Consider the following 17724-nt stretch of genomic DNA (forward strand, 5'->3'; position numbering starts at 1 on the left):
TTGGACTGTACAAACACACTCACTGAGGCATTTTCTGGGCAAAAAGTGCCTATTTAGACAGGAAGAGACCATCTTACCAACATTTGAAATGGCCAATTCCCATTGCGCTCTAAGTCCTCGTGGTGGCGTAGTGACTCGCCTTAATCCGGGTGGCAGGGAATGAATCTCAGTTGCCCCCACATCTGATACCGTCAATCCACGCATCTTATCACATGGCTTGTTGAACGCATTACCGCGGAGACGTAGCGTGTGTGGAGGCTTCTCGCTATTCTTTTGGGTTGCTAGGAGACATAGCGCTGCAGCATTGTTTATCAGTTGGGTTGCTAGGAGACATAGCAATGCAGCATTGTTTAGCAGTTGGGTTGCTAGGAGACATAGCAATGCAGCATTGTTTAGCAGTTGGGTTGCTAGGAGACATAGCGCTGCAGCATTGTTTAGCAGTTGGGTTGCTAGGAGACATAGCAATGCAGCATTATTTATCAGTTGGGTTGCTAGGAGACATAGCACTGCAGCATTGTTTATCAGTTGGGTTGCTAGGAGACATAGCGCTGCAGCATTGTTTATCAGTTGGGTTGCTAGGAGACATAGCGCTGCAGCATTGTTTATCAGTTGGGTTGCAAGGAGACATAGCGCTGCAGCATTGTTTATCAGTTGGGTTGCTAGGAGACATAGCGCTGCAGCATTGTTTATCAGTTGGGTTGCTAGGAGACATAGCGCTGCAGCATTGTTTATTAGTTGGGTTGCAAGGAGACATAGCAATGCAGCATTGTTTATCAGTTGGGTTGCTAGGAGACAAAGCGCTGCAGCATTGTTTAGCAGTTGGGTTGCTAGAAGACATAGCGCTGCAGCATTGTTTATCAGTTGGGTTGCAAGGAGACATAGCAATGCAGCATTGTTTATCAGTTGGGTTGCTAGGAGACATAGCACTGCAGCATTGTTTATTAGTTGGGTTGCTAGAAGACATAGCGCTGCAGCATTGTTTATCAGTTGGGTTGCTAGGAGACATAGCAATGCAGCATTGTTTAGCAGTTGGGTTGCTAGAAGACATAGCGCTGCAGCATTGTTTATCAGTTGGGTTGCTAGGAGACATAGCAATGCAGCATTGTTTAGCAGTTGGGTTGCTAGGAGACATAGCACTGCAGCATTGTTTATTAGTTGGGTTGCTAGAAGACATAGCGCTGCAGCACTGTTTATCAGTTGGGTTGCTAGGAGACATAGCAATGCAGCATTGTTTAGCAGTTGGGTTGCTAGGAGACATAGCACTGCAGCATTGTTTATCAGTTGGGTTGCTAGGAGACATAGCATTGCAGCATTGTTTATCAGTTGGGTTGCTAGGAGACATAGCACTGCAGCATTGTTTATTAGTTGGGTTGCTAAAAGACATAGCGCTGCAGCATTGTTTATCAGTTGGGTTGCTAGGAGACATCTCTAATGAGAGTCAAACCCCTGCTAAGCTAACGGGAGCATTGCAGTTCCAAATATAAGAGAATGGGATGCATTTATTGTCGGAGACACCAAGTAGGAATATCCCACATCCATCTGGAATGGAAGGCAGCATTTTGTGTCATTTCAAGTTCTGACTTTCGTGCACGGACGTGTTTTTAAAATATAAATTGTTATTACTTGTTAGCTGTGACATAATGTATGATGCCCAAAGGCATAGTGTTTCTTATTCATTGTGAAACTGTGTTTTCTTAATGGCATGAATCACACAGAAGGCCTAGACTTTTAATGCACGGCCCACCACTGATCGGTTATATGTATTTTCTACCACCTTCAGGGACGGATTACCGACCAGGCCAATGGGGCCAGTGCCCAGGGCCCCTTGACTACCAGGGGGCCCTTGACTCCCCGGGGATGCCCTGGGCTTTAAGAATGCGTGATCTAGTTTGGTGACCCCCCCCCACTTGAAACCCATTTTGGGCATGAACAACGAAACTTTTGGGTGGAGGGGGTCCGTTGGAGATAGTTGGCCCCAGGGCCTTTGCAAGTCATAATCTGTCCCTGACAACCCTAGTTATCGGTATCTACAATGTCCACTATCGGTTGACCTGTTTTGGAAAATATGTTGTGCTATCTTTCTTTAAATGAAATGCCACTTGGTTTGATACTTTTGTCAATGCAATACTTTTCATAGATGTGACTTCATACAGTATCCAAATAATTTAGTGGCACTATAAATTATAGTGTCATTCATTAAATATGGTGGATGCCTCACAATACGGCCCTGCAGGTTCACCACAATTGAGACTGAAGCAGAATTGTTTCTGTGTTATCGTAACACTCTCAGGTGTAGAGCAAAGTGTTGAGTCACCATTAAAAGGTGCTAATCACAGTAATGAGCTGAAGATGGCCCAGTGGGAGTAACAAACATAGTCAGACATCAGAGTTGCCAACACTAGTGGTTATGTGTGTCTGAGAGCAGGGTAGATTTTGAAAGTGTGAATTGGGCAATCAAATCAGGCAAGGTATTGAGAAAAAGCTTATTCAAGAGCCCAAATTCCTTTCAATTACCCTTTATGTTGAGGTTCTGATTGGCTGATTGGACCCAAGTTGTGGTGAGTAATATAACTGGCACGCAACTAATCAATGGAACTAATCAAATTATTCCGATTCGACCGCCTGCAGTATAAACACGGGCATTAGGATTCTCCTTTGTTTGCATTCACTTTACAAAACCAGTAGAGTCATTGCAGTGAATATATTCATTCACCCAACCTCAAGATAAATGCTCTTGACATCCTTCTGGCCCTTCTTGGCCTGGTGGTAAAGCCGGGATTAACTTGGAATTGCAAATTGTATTCAGGCCCACGAAGGTGCAAAATAGGAAGAGTCCTTTCACTCATGATCATGGGCGATTTGGAAGACAAATTTCAAACAACACTCGTCCTGCATCACATTTGACTTGTAGGATCTGTCGAGTCGTCCGTACTTCCATTCGTTTGACCTGAACCCAACCGCAGTCTCACTCAGTTGCGTCCGTTCACCGCACAGATCCGAGAGCAACAGTTCATCAAATGATTTTAATGTTACTGCTCTGGTTAAGAACGCTGCGGTCAGCTCATCACGTGACTGGCTGTCAGGAAAGTTCCTCTGTTATGCCGTCACAACCCAATATCTGATACTACTGTAGTATAGATCCATCAAATGGACTTCAGACAGAGGACTGAGTTTGAAGACATATTTATGAGCTCGGAAAAGTAGAGGAAATGTAAGCTACTTAGGCACCTGATTGGTTATGACAGTGAAGTAGGGACACTGCTAATGTAAGGAATTAGTTACATTAACCCTCCTTTCAAAGGAGTCCACACACAAGATAATCAGATGTATAGATCATTAGATAATCCACATGAAGCACAATGTTACATATGACCACCAGGAGATGGCGCCAAATACATGACACAGACTCAATGATGACTCAAATGGCACAGAATGAAACTCATTCTCATTCTTAAAATCATGTCTGCATGATATGCAAACCTTTAGTCATTAGTCAAGTAGTTCATATTGTCATTCAACCATATACAGTTAGTACAGTACACAGTGAAATGAGACAATGTTCCTCCAGGACCATGGTGCTACATAAACAGCATAGGACAAACACAGAACCACATGAGACTACACAGACTAAATAACATACCTATATATAGTGCACGTGCAAACATGTGCAAAAAGTACGGGACAGTACAATAAATTACTAAAAGGAACAGGACAATAGGCACAGTGAGAGACAGTGCAGTGCCGAGCAGTACACATTTGTAATCGAGTAGTGCAAAAAGACGACACTTTCTAAAATGCTAAATGTAAACATTCTACGGACATAGCAGTTATTGAGGTAGCAGCCATTAGTCACGTTCACACATACAGCCTTTTCCAGAAAATGATCTACAATTTCCAGTTTAGAGGTCATGTGTGAACACGACCCTTTTGAAAATACTGGTCAATTTATTTCAGGCAAATTTTCTTTAATGTGAAGTTGTATCATTACCTGATGGTATGTGTGAGCAGCACATTTGGTACATTTACCATTAAAGGCAACCCAACGATTTTCCTGTAATTTACCATGTTGCATGTGTGAACGGGGCTATTGCTTTGTTTGTATGTTTAATTAGTTATGTATGATTATTAGGTTTTATTTGTTTGGAAAGGTTTTGGACACATGGACACACTATGATCAATTATTTTTGCAATGTTATAACTTTTGATCGCTTTGTCATTTCAACACAATTGATTTCTCAGATACAGTTGACATGACTGGGAATAAAACAAAAACAAAACAGTTTTTCGGAGCCACCTTATTTACACCCACATATATATATATATATATATATATAATATCAAATCAGAAAAAATAAGATTTTTTTTTTTTTTTTTTGGCTCAATATTTTTGTGATTTTTCAGCAGTTTCCAGAATGTATCATATTTTATATCATTAAGAAACCTGAAATATCTTCTCTAAAATTATATGAAACACTTGACCCTCCTTTTTTTTTTTTTGTCGAGTTACAAGCCTTTGATTTTGGGTATGCACTGAAACAGGTCATCTTTAAAATACCTTCAGAGCTAAAACGGTGAACCTGAGTTAAACCTGATTTAAAATAAATGAAAAACAATCTAAATCTTGTTTGCCTTTGGATTCTCCACAACAAGAAAATGTATTGGATGCTTGTTTATTTTTAGGCAATGGGTGTTTTGGGTGTTGCTAGGAGGTCCTTAGGGCATTACTAAATGGCTAATCCTCAAGTCTCTATAATTTCCTGATCGCTAGATATGTGTGGGGACCATTTGAAAGGAAGTCTATGGAATATTTTGCTCATTTTTCATCTGCCAGGCAGAAGTTTACATTCTGAAATAAAAATATACATTTTGAATATAAACTAGGATTCTGTGTTTTTCTCCAAACATAATTTTTTTTTAAGTATTCTAGTTAATGTTTAGTGTGATAAACAGGCCTATGACAATCATCATGTGTATAATCAAAAGGGAGGTGTTACTTTACCGGGTCTATTTTTACAAAAGAAAATGGTTTGAAATTTTGTCCCAAAACCATTTTAAAATGTACTTCATTTTTTTGTTTTAATTCGTTTCAGCAATACTTAGTTGTAATTTAATACGTATTAAAAAAAATTGGACAACCGGTCAAAAGTTTGGACACACTTGACTCAATTTGTTTAATAATTTATTAATAATTAATTATTGATTTATAATTAAAAAAAAATATATGGCTTATGCAAATAGACAAATATGCATTTTGATGAATCTAATAATGTATGATATCTTTCACAAACCACGAGATTTATGAATTAATGTAATTTCTGGAAATGAATGAGACTGAACAATAAACAAAAAGCAGTCAACTAGTGTCCATTACCAAAGACTTTATTTCCGCTAATATCAAAATGGGCAGATTTGTCTATTAACCAGGCAAACATGATTTTATTTGACAATTGTTCTTTTTTCCAATAATAAAGATAATAAAGATAATTTCTGATGCGGCTCCTAGTTTTTATATTTGGAGTGTGACATCTGTGCTGAAGTGGTCTGCTCTTCATCACCTGGCGAATTGTCAGCTAAAGAGTGAATACGGGGGGGGTTGATTGAACATGTGCAGCGAATGATGGATGAGGCTGGTGTGCTCTTTGACAAAGTGTGGGATGCAGAATAAATCTGTGCTGTGTGTCTTTATGACAGAAAACTCAGGCCAAGTCACCTCTCAGTCACATTACTGCCAGACCAATGGGTTCTGAGTTCACGTCGATATGAGAATAAACACTGCTGCTGATCCTGCAAGACTTTCATCACATCCACATTAATCAAATTACTGTAATTGCATAACTGAGTGTGTTGCCATTTGCTTGGAAAGACCAACAAAACAAAGCACCTAGCGAACTAGCGAATAGGCAGTATGTTAAAATAAACTATGAGGCAAAATCAGCAGTTTGCCACTTTGCATTAGAATGCAACTTCAATGTATTTGAAATGTAAAGTTTGAAACCAGACCCTAACTAACTAACTAACTAACTAACTAACTAACTAACTAACTAACTAAGAGACAAAAGAAACAAATTAACTAAATAACCAATAAAGTGATAAATAACAAAACAAACTGATTAACTTACTAACATAAAAACTAACAAACAAATGTAATAAATAACTAAAACGAACATACAAGAAAAAATACTAACTAACTAACTAAGAGACAAAAGAAACAAATTAACTAAATAACTAATAAAACGATAAATAACAAAACAAACTGACTAACTAACATAACAACTAACAAACAAATGTAATAAATAACTAAAACAAACATACAAGCAAAAATACTAAATAAATAACTAACTAACTAACCAACTAACTAACAAAAAACGAAACATACAAACAAAATATCTAACAAACTAACAAAAAAAGCTAACAATTTAACCAAAAAAACTGAATAACTAACAAACAATCAAATAAAAACAAACAAACAAGTAACTAACAACATAACTAACAAACAAACAAAAATGAAATAACTACCAAAAAAGCTTACAAATGAACAAAAAAGTAAACTAACAAACTATTACACAAACAAACCAAACAAGGAACTAACTACCTATCTCACAAAAAGCTAACAAACTAACCATCAAACTAAATAACTACCAAACTAACAAACAAATCAAACATGTATCTAACTAGTAACTGCCAATCAAACTTACTAACTGATTAAAAAACAAAGAAACTAACAAACAATCTAACTAACAAACTAAGTAAATAACTAACAAACAACTAATATACCATTTAACACACAAATCCTCTAAATATCTCAAACAAACAAACAAAGGAACATTCTAACTAACAAAGAAACAAAATATATTTTTTTACAAAACTAACAAACAAACTAAGACACAAAATAAACAAATTAACTAAATAATTAACAAAGTGATAAATAACAAAACAATTACTAACATACAACTAACAAACAAATGTAATAAATAACTAAAACAAACATAAAAGCAAACATACTAACAATCTAACAAACTAACTAATGAACTAACGAATTAACAAACTAACTAACTATCGAACAAACTAACTAACAATCAGACAAACTAACTAACGATCTATCGAACAAACAAACTAACTAACGATCTATCGAACAAACAAACTAACAATCTAACAATTAACTAATGAACTAACAAACCAAATAACTAACAATCAAACTAACTAACTAACTAACTAACTAACTAACTAACTAACTAACTAACAATCAAACAAACTAACTAACAATCTATCGAACAAACAAACAAACTAACTAACAATCAAACAAACAAACTAACTAACTAACTAACTATTGAACAAACAAACTAATTATCGAACAAACTAACTAACTATTGAACAAACAAACTAATTATCGAACAATTAACTAATGAACTAACAAACCAAATAACTAACAATCAAACTAACTAACTAACTAACTAACTAACTAACTAACTAACTAACTAACTAACAATCAAACAAACTAACTAACAATCTATCGAACAATCAAACAAACTAACTAACAATAAAACAAACTAACTAACTAATTAACTAACTATTGAACAAACAAACTAATTATCGAACAAACTAACTAACTATTGAACAAACAAACTAATTATCGAACAAACTAACTAACAATCAGACAAACTAACTAACGATCTATCGAACAAACAAACTAACTAACGATCTATCGAACAAACAAACTAACAATCTAACAATTAACTAATGAACTAACAAACCAAATAACTAACAATCAAACTAACTAACTAACAATCAAACAAACTAACTAACAATAAAACAAACTAACTAACTAACTAACTATTGAACAAACAAACTAATTATTGAACAAACTAACTAATGAAAAAAACTAACTAACTAACTAACTAACTATTGAACAAACAAATTAATTATCGAACTAACTAACAACTCAAACAAACTAACTAACAATAAAACAAACTAACTAACTAACTAACTATTGAACAAACAAACTAATTATCGAACAAACTAACTAATGAAAAAACTAACTAACTAACTAACTATTGAACAAACAAATTAATTATCGAACAAACTAACTAACTAACTAACTAACTAACTATTGAACAAACAAACTAAATATCAAACAAACTATTTAACTAACTAACTAACTAACGATCTAACTAACTATCTATCTATCTTTATTTGTGGAAAAACAGTCATGTCAATTTTTGTGCAGAGCGGCAGGTGCTACACACAGACACAAACAGCACAAGCTTTGACAGACTGTACCACATTTTCCTCTTATAATCAGTCCTTCTGGTATTTAGGAATAATAGTATCTATCCTACTTGCTCCTCATTATGTCACTGTGACTGGATGGTACAAGTTTCTGTAAATGTGGAATGTCATATTTTCATGTGCATTACATTGAAATGTTGCATGAGCCATTTTAGCAGCTCAGTTTCAAGAAATGCTCTTTTTTGGACTGGGTATAAAGGTCTGTGTTCTGCATGCCTTTTATCACACAAAATAAAAAGGGAAATGTAATTCTTTATGATATAACCCCTATAAAAGACCTCTTTAAAGAAGAGAGATCTTGGATTTGTCCATCAGTGATGGTAGCACAAAGCCAAGTTGAGTCCACTCTCTCTCTCTTTCTCATCGTAGTTATTGGCAGGGCTCTTTGTCCTCTGGCCGCTGTAGATGCCTATTATCACGGGATTATTCTCTAAGTAAGTCATGGCCTCTCAATCTTTCTTTCAATCATCTCCTGTCCGGCCTCTCTCTCCACTTCATTCATTAAATTTAACCGCACACTGAGCAGACCCAGTACGGGCTGAAAAGACTAGTCCAGTGAGCACATAAAACCCAGTCAGACTGGATCAGAAGCAACAAGGGAGGGCTTTCATTTAATCAATGTTTCATGTGTCTTATTTCCCAGGACAAACAAACAATTCTGATTTTAATTACACATTAAACAAATGAACATTTAAAAGAAACAATTGATTCCAGCACAGCTTCAAATCAGTCAAAGGCTTTTACAAAATGTGCTGTAGACAGACTGACATTTACAGCTAGTTCAGAGTCACTAAACCACAGAAAAACGGTTAGTAAAAATAACACAATTCCATCTTAAAAACACATATGTCCGTCTAGCATTTGCTAACACTAACTTTGGTCAAATGAATGCTTAAACAACGACAGAGTAGATGAAAATGATCTGATTTTAATCAAACTGTTAGGAAAAATGTACATAATGTACTTTACGTTGCACCTAATATTCATAAGTTGATAGCTCCCCAGGTTATTCTTTATATAGCTCCTGTTTAATAAGGGAATAATCGTAAAACCTTTGGAATATTAAGCAACCTAAAATAAGGGTTGATGTATTTTTTATATGGTAATAATTCTGGTACTATATATCTTAATAGCTCTACTGTACATACATACCATATATACCGCATCTTTCGGCTCTTCCTGGGGGATAATTAATAATTTTCATAACAGATGCATACTAATACTTTCGAGACTGCTGCATTGACATGCATATTCAGATCATGGTGACAGTATGTATGTGGACCAAATTGAGTCAATAATTGGTTCAAGCGAAACTGTAAAATAGATTGGCACCAATATAAAGTTTGCTTACCGAGTTCAGGTCGAGGTTGTTTTGGACCCATTCCTTTGCCTCTTCATATTCCTCCATTAGACCCATGATGTACAGAGTGTCGAGAGAATCCACGATGGAAGCCCCCCTGAGGCCACCTGCAAACCCACAACATACGGTCAACATTGGAAGAACACATGTCCGACAACTTCTGCACACATCAATATGTGAAACACTTCAATGACTTTATGTCTCCTTTTGAACTTCTGAGTGTTATTACTTGTATTACAATCCTCAGGATACACTACCCTTCATAAATGCACCAGAGCTTGAATGTTCCGCTATTACATGACCAAATAAAAGTACACTCCATAATTGCTGTAAAACATTAAATATAAGCCATTTCTTTCTACATTGTTTCTCAAAACACAGCATAAACTTAATTAAAAATATATCCTGATATATCTTTATTCTATAAACCAGTTTGATCCATTAATAGCTACTAATACAAACCATTTAAATTATATGCGTTGACTTTTATATATAAGATGACCAAAGACTGCTTTACACAACTTATCAGTATGTGGGTTTATACAACAGATTAAAAGCACTACAACATATATTTTAAATACATAAAGATGAGAAATCGTGGTACTAGTTCATAATTTTAACTTTAAAACAGCATTTACAAGAATGTATATTGTATGCCACACTGGCTGATAAATGACCAAAATCACCAGCAGTATTAGGCAAGAACAAACAAAATAATGTTATTATTGGGTGAGAAGGGTAACAAACAGGTATATAAATATACACATAAATAACCTGCTGCTATTTTGCCATCCCAATCACTTTATATAATGTTGAATACTTTCATTTATACTAAAATAAATATATCTGATTATAATATATAACTGAAGCAGCAGGAAACCGATAGAGTGCGTACTCCAGGTAGGGAAGGAGGTATTGCCCCAAGTGAAGGAGTTCAAGTACCTCGGGGTCTTGTTCACGAGTGAAGGACCATGGAGCAGGAGGTTGGCCGGAGAATCGGGGCAGCGGGGACGGTATTGCATTCGCTCTATCGCACCGTTGTCACGAAAAGAGAGCTGAGCCGAAAGGCAAAGCTCTCGATCTACCGGTCAATTTTTGTTCCTACCCTCACCTATGGTCATGAAGGTTGGTCATGACCGAAAGAACTAGGTCGCGAGTACAAGCGGCCAAAATGGGCTTCCTCAGAAGGGTGGCGGGCTTCTCCCTTAGAGATAGGGTGAGGAGCTCAGTCATCCGTGAGGAGCTCGGAGTAGAGCCGCTGCTCCTTTGCGTTGAAAGGAGTCAGTTGAGGTGGTTTGGGCATCTGGTAAGGATGCCCCCTGGCCGCCTCCCTAGGGAGGTGTTTCAGGCACGTCCAGCTGGGAGGATGCCTCGGGAAAGACCCAGGACTAGGTGGAGAGAGTACATCTCCACACTGGCCTGGGAACGCCTCGGGGTCCCCAGTCAGAGCTGGTTAATGTGGCTCGGGATAGGGAAGTTTGGGGCTCCCTGCTGGAGCAGCTGCCCCCGCGACCCGACTTCGGATAAGTGGTTGAAGATGGATGGATGGATGGATATAATATATAACTTATTTTGAAAAGCAAAAATACACTGATTGCTCGGGTAGGTGGGTGTGGCTCCTGATGGAGATAACTCTGGGATACACTTAGCCTAAAAAACTGCTCCAAAGTGGAATCAATCAACCAACCAACCAATCAATCAAATCAACCAACCAACCAATCAAATAAAATCAAACAACCAAGCAACCAACCAAATCAAGCAACCAACCAATCAACCAACCAACCAACCAACCAACCAACCAAATCAACCAAATCAACCAACCAACCAACCAACCAACCAACCAACCAACCAACCAACCAATCAACCAACCAACCAACCAACCAATCAAACAACAACCAACCAATCAAACAACAACCAACCAACCAACCAACCAACCAAATCAACCAACCAACCAACCAATCAAACAACCAACCAATCAAACAACAACCAATCAAACAACCAACCAAGCCACCAAACAACCAACCAACCAATCAAACAACCAACCAACCGATCAACCAACCAACCAATCAACCAACTAACCAACCAACCAACCAACCAACCAAACACCCAATCAACCAATCAACCAACCAACCAACCAACCAACCAAAGCAACCAACCAAAACAACCAACCAACCAATCAAACAACAACCAACCAACCAACCAACCAAAGCAACCAACCAACCAACCAAACAACCAAATCAACCAACCAACCAACCAATCAAACAACCAACCAATCAAACAACAACCAATCAACCAATCAACCAACCAACCAAACAACCAATCAACCAACCAATCAACCAACCAACCAACCAACCAAAGCAACCAACCAAAGCAACCAACCAACCAATCAAACAACAACCAACCAACCAACCAACCAAATCAACCAACCAACCAACCAATCAAACAACCAACCAATCAAACAACAACCAATCAAACAACCAACCAAGCAACCAAACAACCAACCAACCAATCAAACAACCAACCAACCAATCAACCAACCAACCAACAAACCAACCAACCAAATCAACCAACCAACTAACCAATAAATCAACCAACCAAATCAACCAACCAACAAAATTATCCAACCGAATCAACCAACCAACCAAACAAATCAACAAACCAATCAATCAACCAATCAACCAACTCAAACCAACCAATCAATAAATCAATAAATCAAACCAACCAACCAACTCAACAAACAAATCAACCAACCAACTCAAACCAACCAATCAATAAACCAATCAATCAACCAATCAACCAGCTCAAACCAACCAATCAATAAAACAATCAATCAACCAACCAATCAAACAACAACCAATCAAACAACCAACCAAGCAACCAAACAACCAACCAACCAATCAAACAACCAACCAACCAACAAACCAACCAACCAAATCAATCAACCAACCAAATCAAGCAACCAAATCAAGCAACCAACTAACCAATCAATCAACCAACCAAATCAACCAACCAAATCAACCAACCAACTAACCAATCAATCAACCAACCAAATCAACCAACCAAATCAACCAACCAACCAACCAATCAAACAACCAACCAATCAAACAACAACCAATCAAACAACCAACCAAGCAACCAAACAACCAACCAACCAATCAAACAACCAACCAACCAATCAACCAACCAACCAAATCAACCAACTAACCAATCAACCAACCAAATCAACCAACCAACCAATCAACCAACCAAATCAACCAAACCAACTAATCAACCAATCAACCAACCAAATCAACCAACCAACCAATCAACCAACCAAATCAACCAACCAACAAAATCAACCAACCAACCAACAAACCAACCAACCAATCAACCAACTAACCAATAAATCAACCAACCAAATCAACCAACTAACCAATCAACCAACCAAATCAACCAATCAACAAAATTATCCAACCAACCAACCAACCAATCAAACAACCAACCAATCAAACAACCAACCAAGCAACCAAACAACCAACCAACCAATCAAACAACCAACCAACCAACCAACCAACCAACCAACCAACCAATCAACCAACCAACTAACCAATAAATCAACCAACCAAATCAACCAACTAACCAATCAACCAACCAAATCAACCAACCAACAAAATTATCCAACCAAATCAACCAACCAACTAACCAATAAATCAACCAACCAAATCAACCAACCAACCAAACAAATCAACAAACCAATCAATCAACCAATCAACCAACTCAAACCAACCAATCAATAAATCAATAAATCAAACCAACCAACCAACTCAACAAACAAATCAATCAACCAACTCAAACCAACCAATCAATAAACCAATCAATCAACCAATCAACCAACTCAAACCAGTCAATCAAACAAACCAACCTACCAACCAATCAATAAACCAATCAATCAACCAATCAACCAACTCAAACCAACCAATCAATAAACCAATCAATCAACCAACCAACCAAATCAACCAACCAACTAACCAATCAATCAATCAAACAACCAAATCAAACAATCAAATAACCAACCAACAAACCAACCAACCAAATCAACCAACCAATCAAACAACCAACCAATCAAACAACAACCAATCAAACAACCAACCAAGCAACCAAACAACCAAGCAACCAATCAAACAACCAACCAACCAATCAACCAACCAACCAACCAAATCAACCAACTAACCAATCAACCAACCAAATCAACCAACCAAACAACCAACCAACCAACCAACCAACCAAATCAACCAACCAACTAACCAATAAATCAACCAACCAAATCAACCAACTAACCAATCAACCAACCAACCAAATCAACCAACCAATCAACCAACCAACCAACCAACCAAATCAACCAACCAAATCAACCAACCAACAACCAACCAACCAACCAATCAACCAACCAATCAACCAACCAAATCAACCAACCAACCAACCAACCAACCAACCAACCAAATCAACCAACCAACCAATCAACCAACCAAATCAACCAACCAACCAACCAACCAATAAATCAACCAACCAAATCAACCAACTAACCAATCAACCAACTAACCAATCAATCAACCAACCAAATCAACCAACCAACCAAACAAATCAACCAACCAATCAACCAACCAAATCAACCAACTAACCAATCAACCAACTAACCAATCAATCAACCAATCAACCAACTCAAACCAACCAATCAATAAATCAAACCAACCAACGAACTCAACAAACAAATCAATCAACCAACTCAAACCAGTCAATCAAACAAACCAACCAACCAACCAACTCAAACCAACCAATCAATAAACCAATCAACCAACTCAAACCAACCAATCAATAAACCAATCAATCAACCAACCAAATCAACCAACCAACTAACCAATCAGTCAACCAACCAAATCAACCAACCAAATCAACCAAATCAACAAACCAATCAATCAAATCAACAAATCAAACCAACCAACCAACCAAATCAACAAATCAATCAATCAAATCAACAAATCAAACCAACCAACCAACCAAATCAACCAACCAAATCAACCAAATCAACAAACCAATCAATCAAATCAACAAATCAAACCAATCAACCAACCAAATCAACCAACCAACTAACCAATCAATCAACCAACCAAATCAACCAACCAACCAACCAAATCAACCAACCAACCAAATCAACCAACCAACCAACCAAATCAACAAACCAATCAATCAAATCAACAAATCAAACCAACCAACCAACCAAATCAACCAACCAAATCAACCAAATCAACAAACCAATCAATCAAATCAACAAATCAAACCAATCAACCAACCAAATCAACCAACCAACTAACCAATCAATCAACCAACCAAATCAACCAACCAACCAAATCAACCAACCAACCAACCAAATCAACAAACCAATCAATCAAATCAACAAACCAATCAATCAAATCAACAAATCAAACCAACCAACCAACCAAATCAACAAACCAATCAATCAAATCAACAAATCAAACCAACCAACCAACCAAATCAACAAACCAATCAATCAAATCAACAAATCAAACCAACCAACCAACCAAATCAACCAACCAAATCAATCAAATCAACAAATCAAACCAATCAACCAACCAAATCAACCAACCAACTAACCAATCAATCAACCAACCAAATCAACAAACCAATCAACCAACTCAAACCAACCAATCAATAAATCAATAAATCAAACCAACCAACCAAATCAACAAACCAATTTTCAAATCAAACAGATTTGAGTTCTGATTCCAAAATGTGACATTTCAAATAATGTGTCATAATTACTTAATTGTTATTATTAATGTCCACTTTAGAGTTTAGAGTGTAATGATAATGGTAGGGTTTTGCGTTGCTTGTAAAGAACTTTACAGACGTTCTAACCGGCCTTTTCAATGTTTGCAAGTGTTGTGCGCATGACTGTTTACATTTTGATGTCAAAAGCAGAGAATAATCCAATGATTTCCAATTTTATTCAAACACAGTGTAATGTTTGCAGGAAAGAGGCGAGAGAAGGAGGATCTATGTGCAGGCTTTTTAATTAAAACTCCAATAAAATTTAACAATTGACAAAGACAGAGTGAACACGGGGGCAATATACACACAAGAACTAACAAGGTTAAGACACAGCTGGGATCAATCAATGGGAACACTGAGAACAGAGATACAACAAAACCCAAAAACAATCTTCAAATTAGAAGTCTTTATCCTACTAGCAACCTCTAGTGGCCGCTAGGGAGAATGTCCCAAGTGTTACACACGGATTACTTATGTTGTTGTATTTTTTTGCCCTTATTGTTTTCATGTCCAAAAGTTATGGTTCATTGTTGATGGGTTTTAGAGCAGGGGGATCGCCAAACTGGATTGTGCAACATTGAAGCCCTGGACCCCCCCTGGGTAGTCAAGGTCCCCTGGTTGTCAAGGTCCCCTGGGCACTGGCCACCGTTGGCCCGGTCAGTAATCCATCCCTGTCTGAACATATAAAAAAAATTGGTCTTGATTCGTTAAGTCTAAGTGGTCGTAAAAAAAAAAAAGTGACACCTTTGGTATTCACGGTCAAAATTGACCGACCATTGAAAAACAAATAAGAAAGAAAGTTGAAAAGTTTTTATTTTATATATATATATATATTTTTAAAGTGAATTTTCATTGCTGTGTCTCGATGTTCATTTTCTTGACATTATTATGCATTTATTTTGAGTTATTGAGTTTTTATGCTTGAAATAAATAATTGGTATGAAGATGTTTATTTTGTGTCTCTTTGTAACACCATGGTCAGGTTTGATTGCAAGCATAATGACATTAACCGCAAAAACTGACACTTCAAATACATTTTAAAATGCTAAACTTTGCCAAAATAGTTTGATAATGTCTTAATATATACAAATGCATATTTTGTGGTGAAATATAAATAAGGTTACAATGACATTTTATTTATATTTTGTTCACCAGATGGCAGCAATCGGCCTCCAATTTATGTCACATTCTGTCACATTATATTTCCTTCATGTTTCAAAGTATAGAAGTGTGGGTTCTGATTTTTCTTTCTTTTTTCTTTTTTTAATGTGTTATTTGTATATATGCAAATTAATGGTTCAATTTAGAGATGTACATGTAAGTAAAATCTAAATAAAATCCCAAAAGAAATGCATCATTTTGTTGTTCTTACTTCAGGAAAGAAGAAATGTTATTATGATCATCATCATAAAAAGGCCGTTACATATCTGACCCGTCTGGTCAAAAATGACCACGAATACCAAAGCGAGGTGCCATTTTTCAATACCACAGGGAGGTAAACAAACTTAATGCCTTTATTCTCTGATATTCTTATCTTCAAAAGTAACTCTCAAAACCCATTCAGTAATTTGGACTACTTTTATTATACTTTTATGATGGTCTTGTGTCCTATTAACTTGCATCCCTGGTCACTGTATTCTTTAGCTTGTTGGAATATCAGCGTGAACATTTTGGCTCATCTCTACAGAAGAAAGTCTTACAGGTTTGGAACAACATGTGGGTGAGTAAATGTTGATGAAGTTTGTATTTTTGAACTATTCCTGTAAGAATCTACATATCTAAATATTTGGGCTTATTTTATGTTGTACAGCTGTAAAAACGATCATTTATGGTGCGCTGTGGCAGCAACTAAGTAAAAACAGTAAATAATAGCAGCTGCAGCTGAGTTCTCCTGCACAATAGCGGCTCCTCAATTCCCTCATCTAACACTAAGAGCAACTAACAACTCCACAGCTTTAGTGGCACTTAATTTGAAGTTATTAAATTCTCTTTACATCCTTAATGAAAAATATTCCATAGCTTTTATTTAATCTAGAACTCCAGACCCTTAAATATAGAAAATATGCACACTGCCATGCACCAAACAAGGGCTTTATTACTTCAAGACAGTTGAGGGAGGCAATCGACCCTCGAGTCGGATGAAATGCAGGGTAGGGAGGGTTACTTTTGAACTGTATTCCACTACAGATTACATGCTGTAAAATGTAATTTGTAATGTATTCTGTTAGATTACTCAAGGTCAGTAATGTATT

General features: G+C 36.8%; 1 protein-coding gene across 2 annotated transcripts in view; it reads right to left on the reverse strand.

The window, feature by feature from the left end:
• The window catches only part of LOC127655736 (mannosyl-oligosaccharide 1,2-alpha-mannosidase IA-like), a 271337-nt gene that overhangs the window by 80347 nt on the left and 173266 nt on the right, over nucleotides 1–17724 (reverse strand). For both annotated transcript variants that reach the window (XM_052143702.1, XM_052143703.1), the window contains exon 3: nucleotides 9638–9753. In XM_052143702.1, the coding sequence (XP_051999662.1) occupies nucleotides 9638–9753 (116 nt within the window). The remainder of the gene's footprint in view (nucleotides 1–9637; nucleotides 9754–17724) is intronic.

The sequence above is a fragment of the Xyrauchen texanus genome, chromosome 15, assembly GCF_025860055.1.
Source record: "Xyrauchen texanus isolate HMW12.3.18 chromosome 15, RBS_HiC_50CHRs, whole genome shotgun sequence".
Lineage (NCBI taxonomy): Eukaryota > Metazoa > Chordata > Actinopteri > Cypriniformes > Catostomidae > Xyrauchen > Xyrauchen texanus.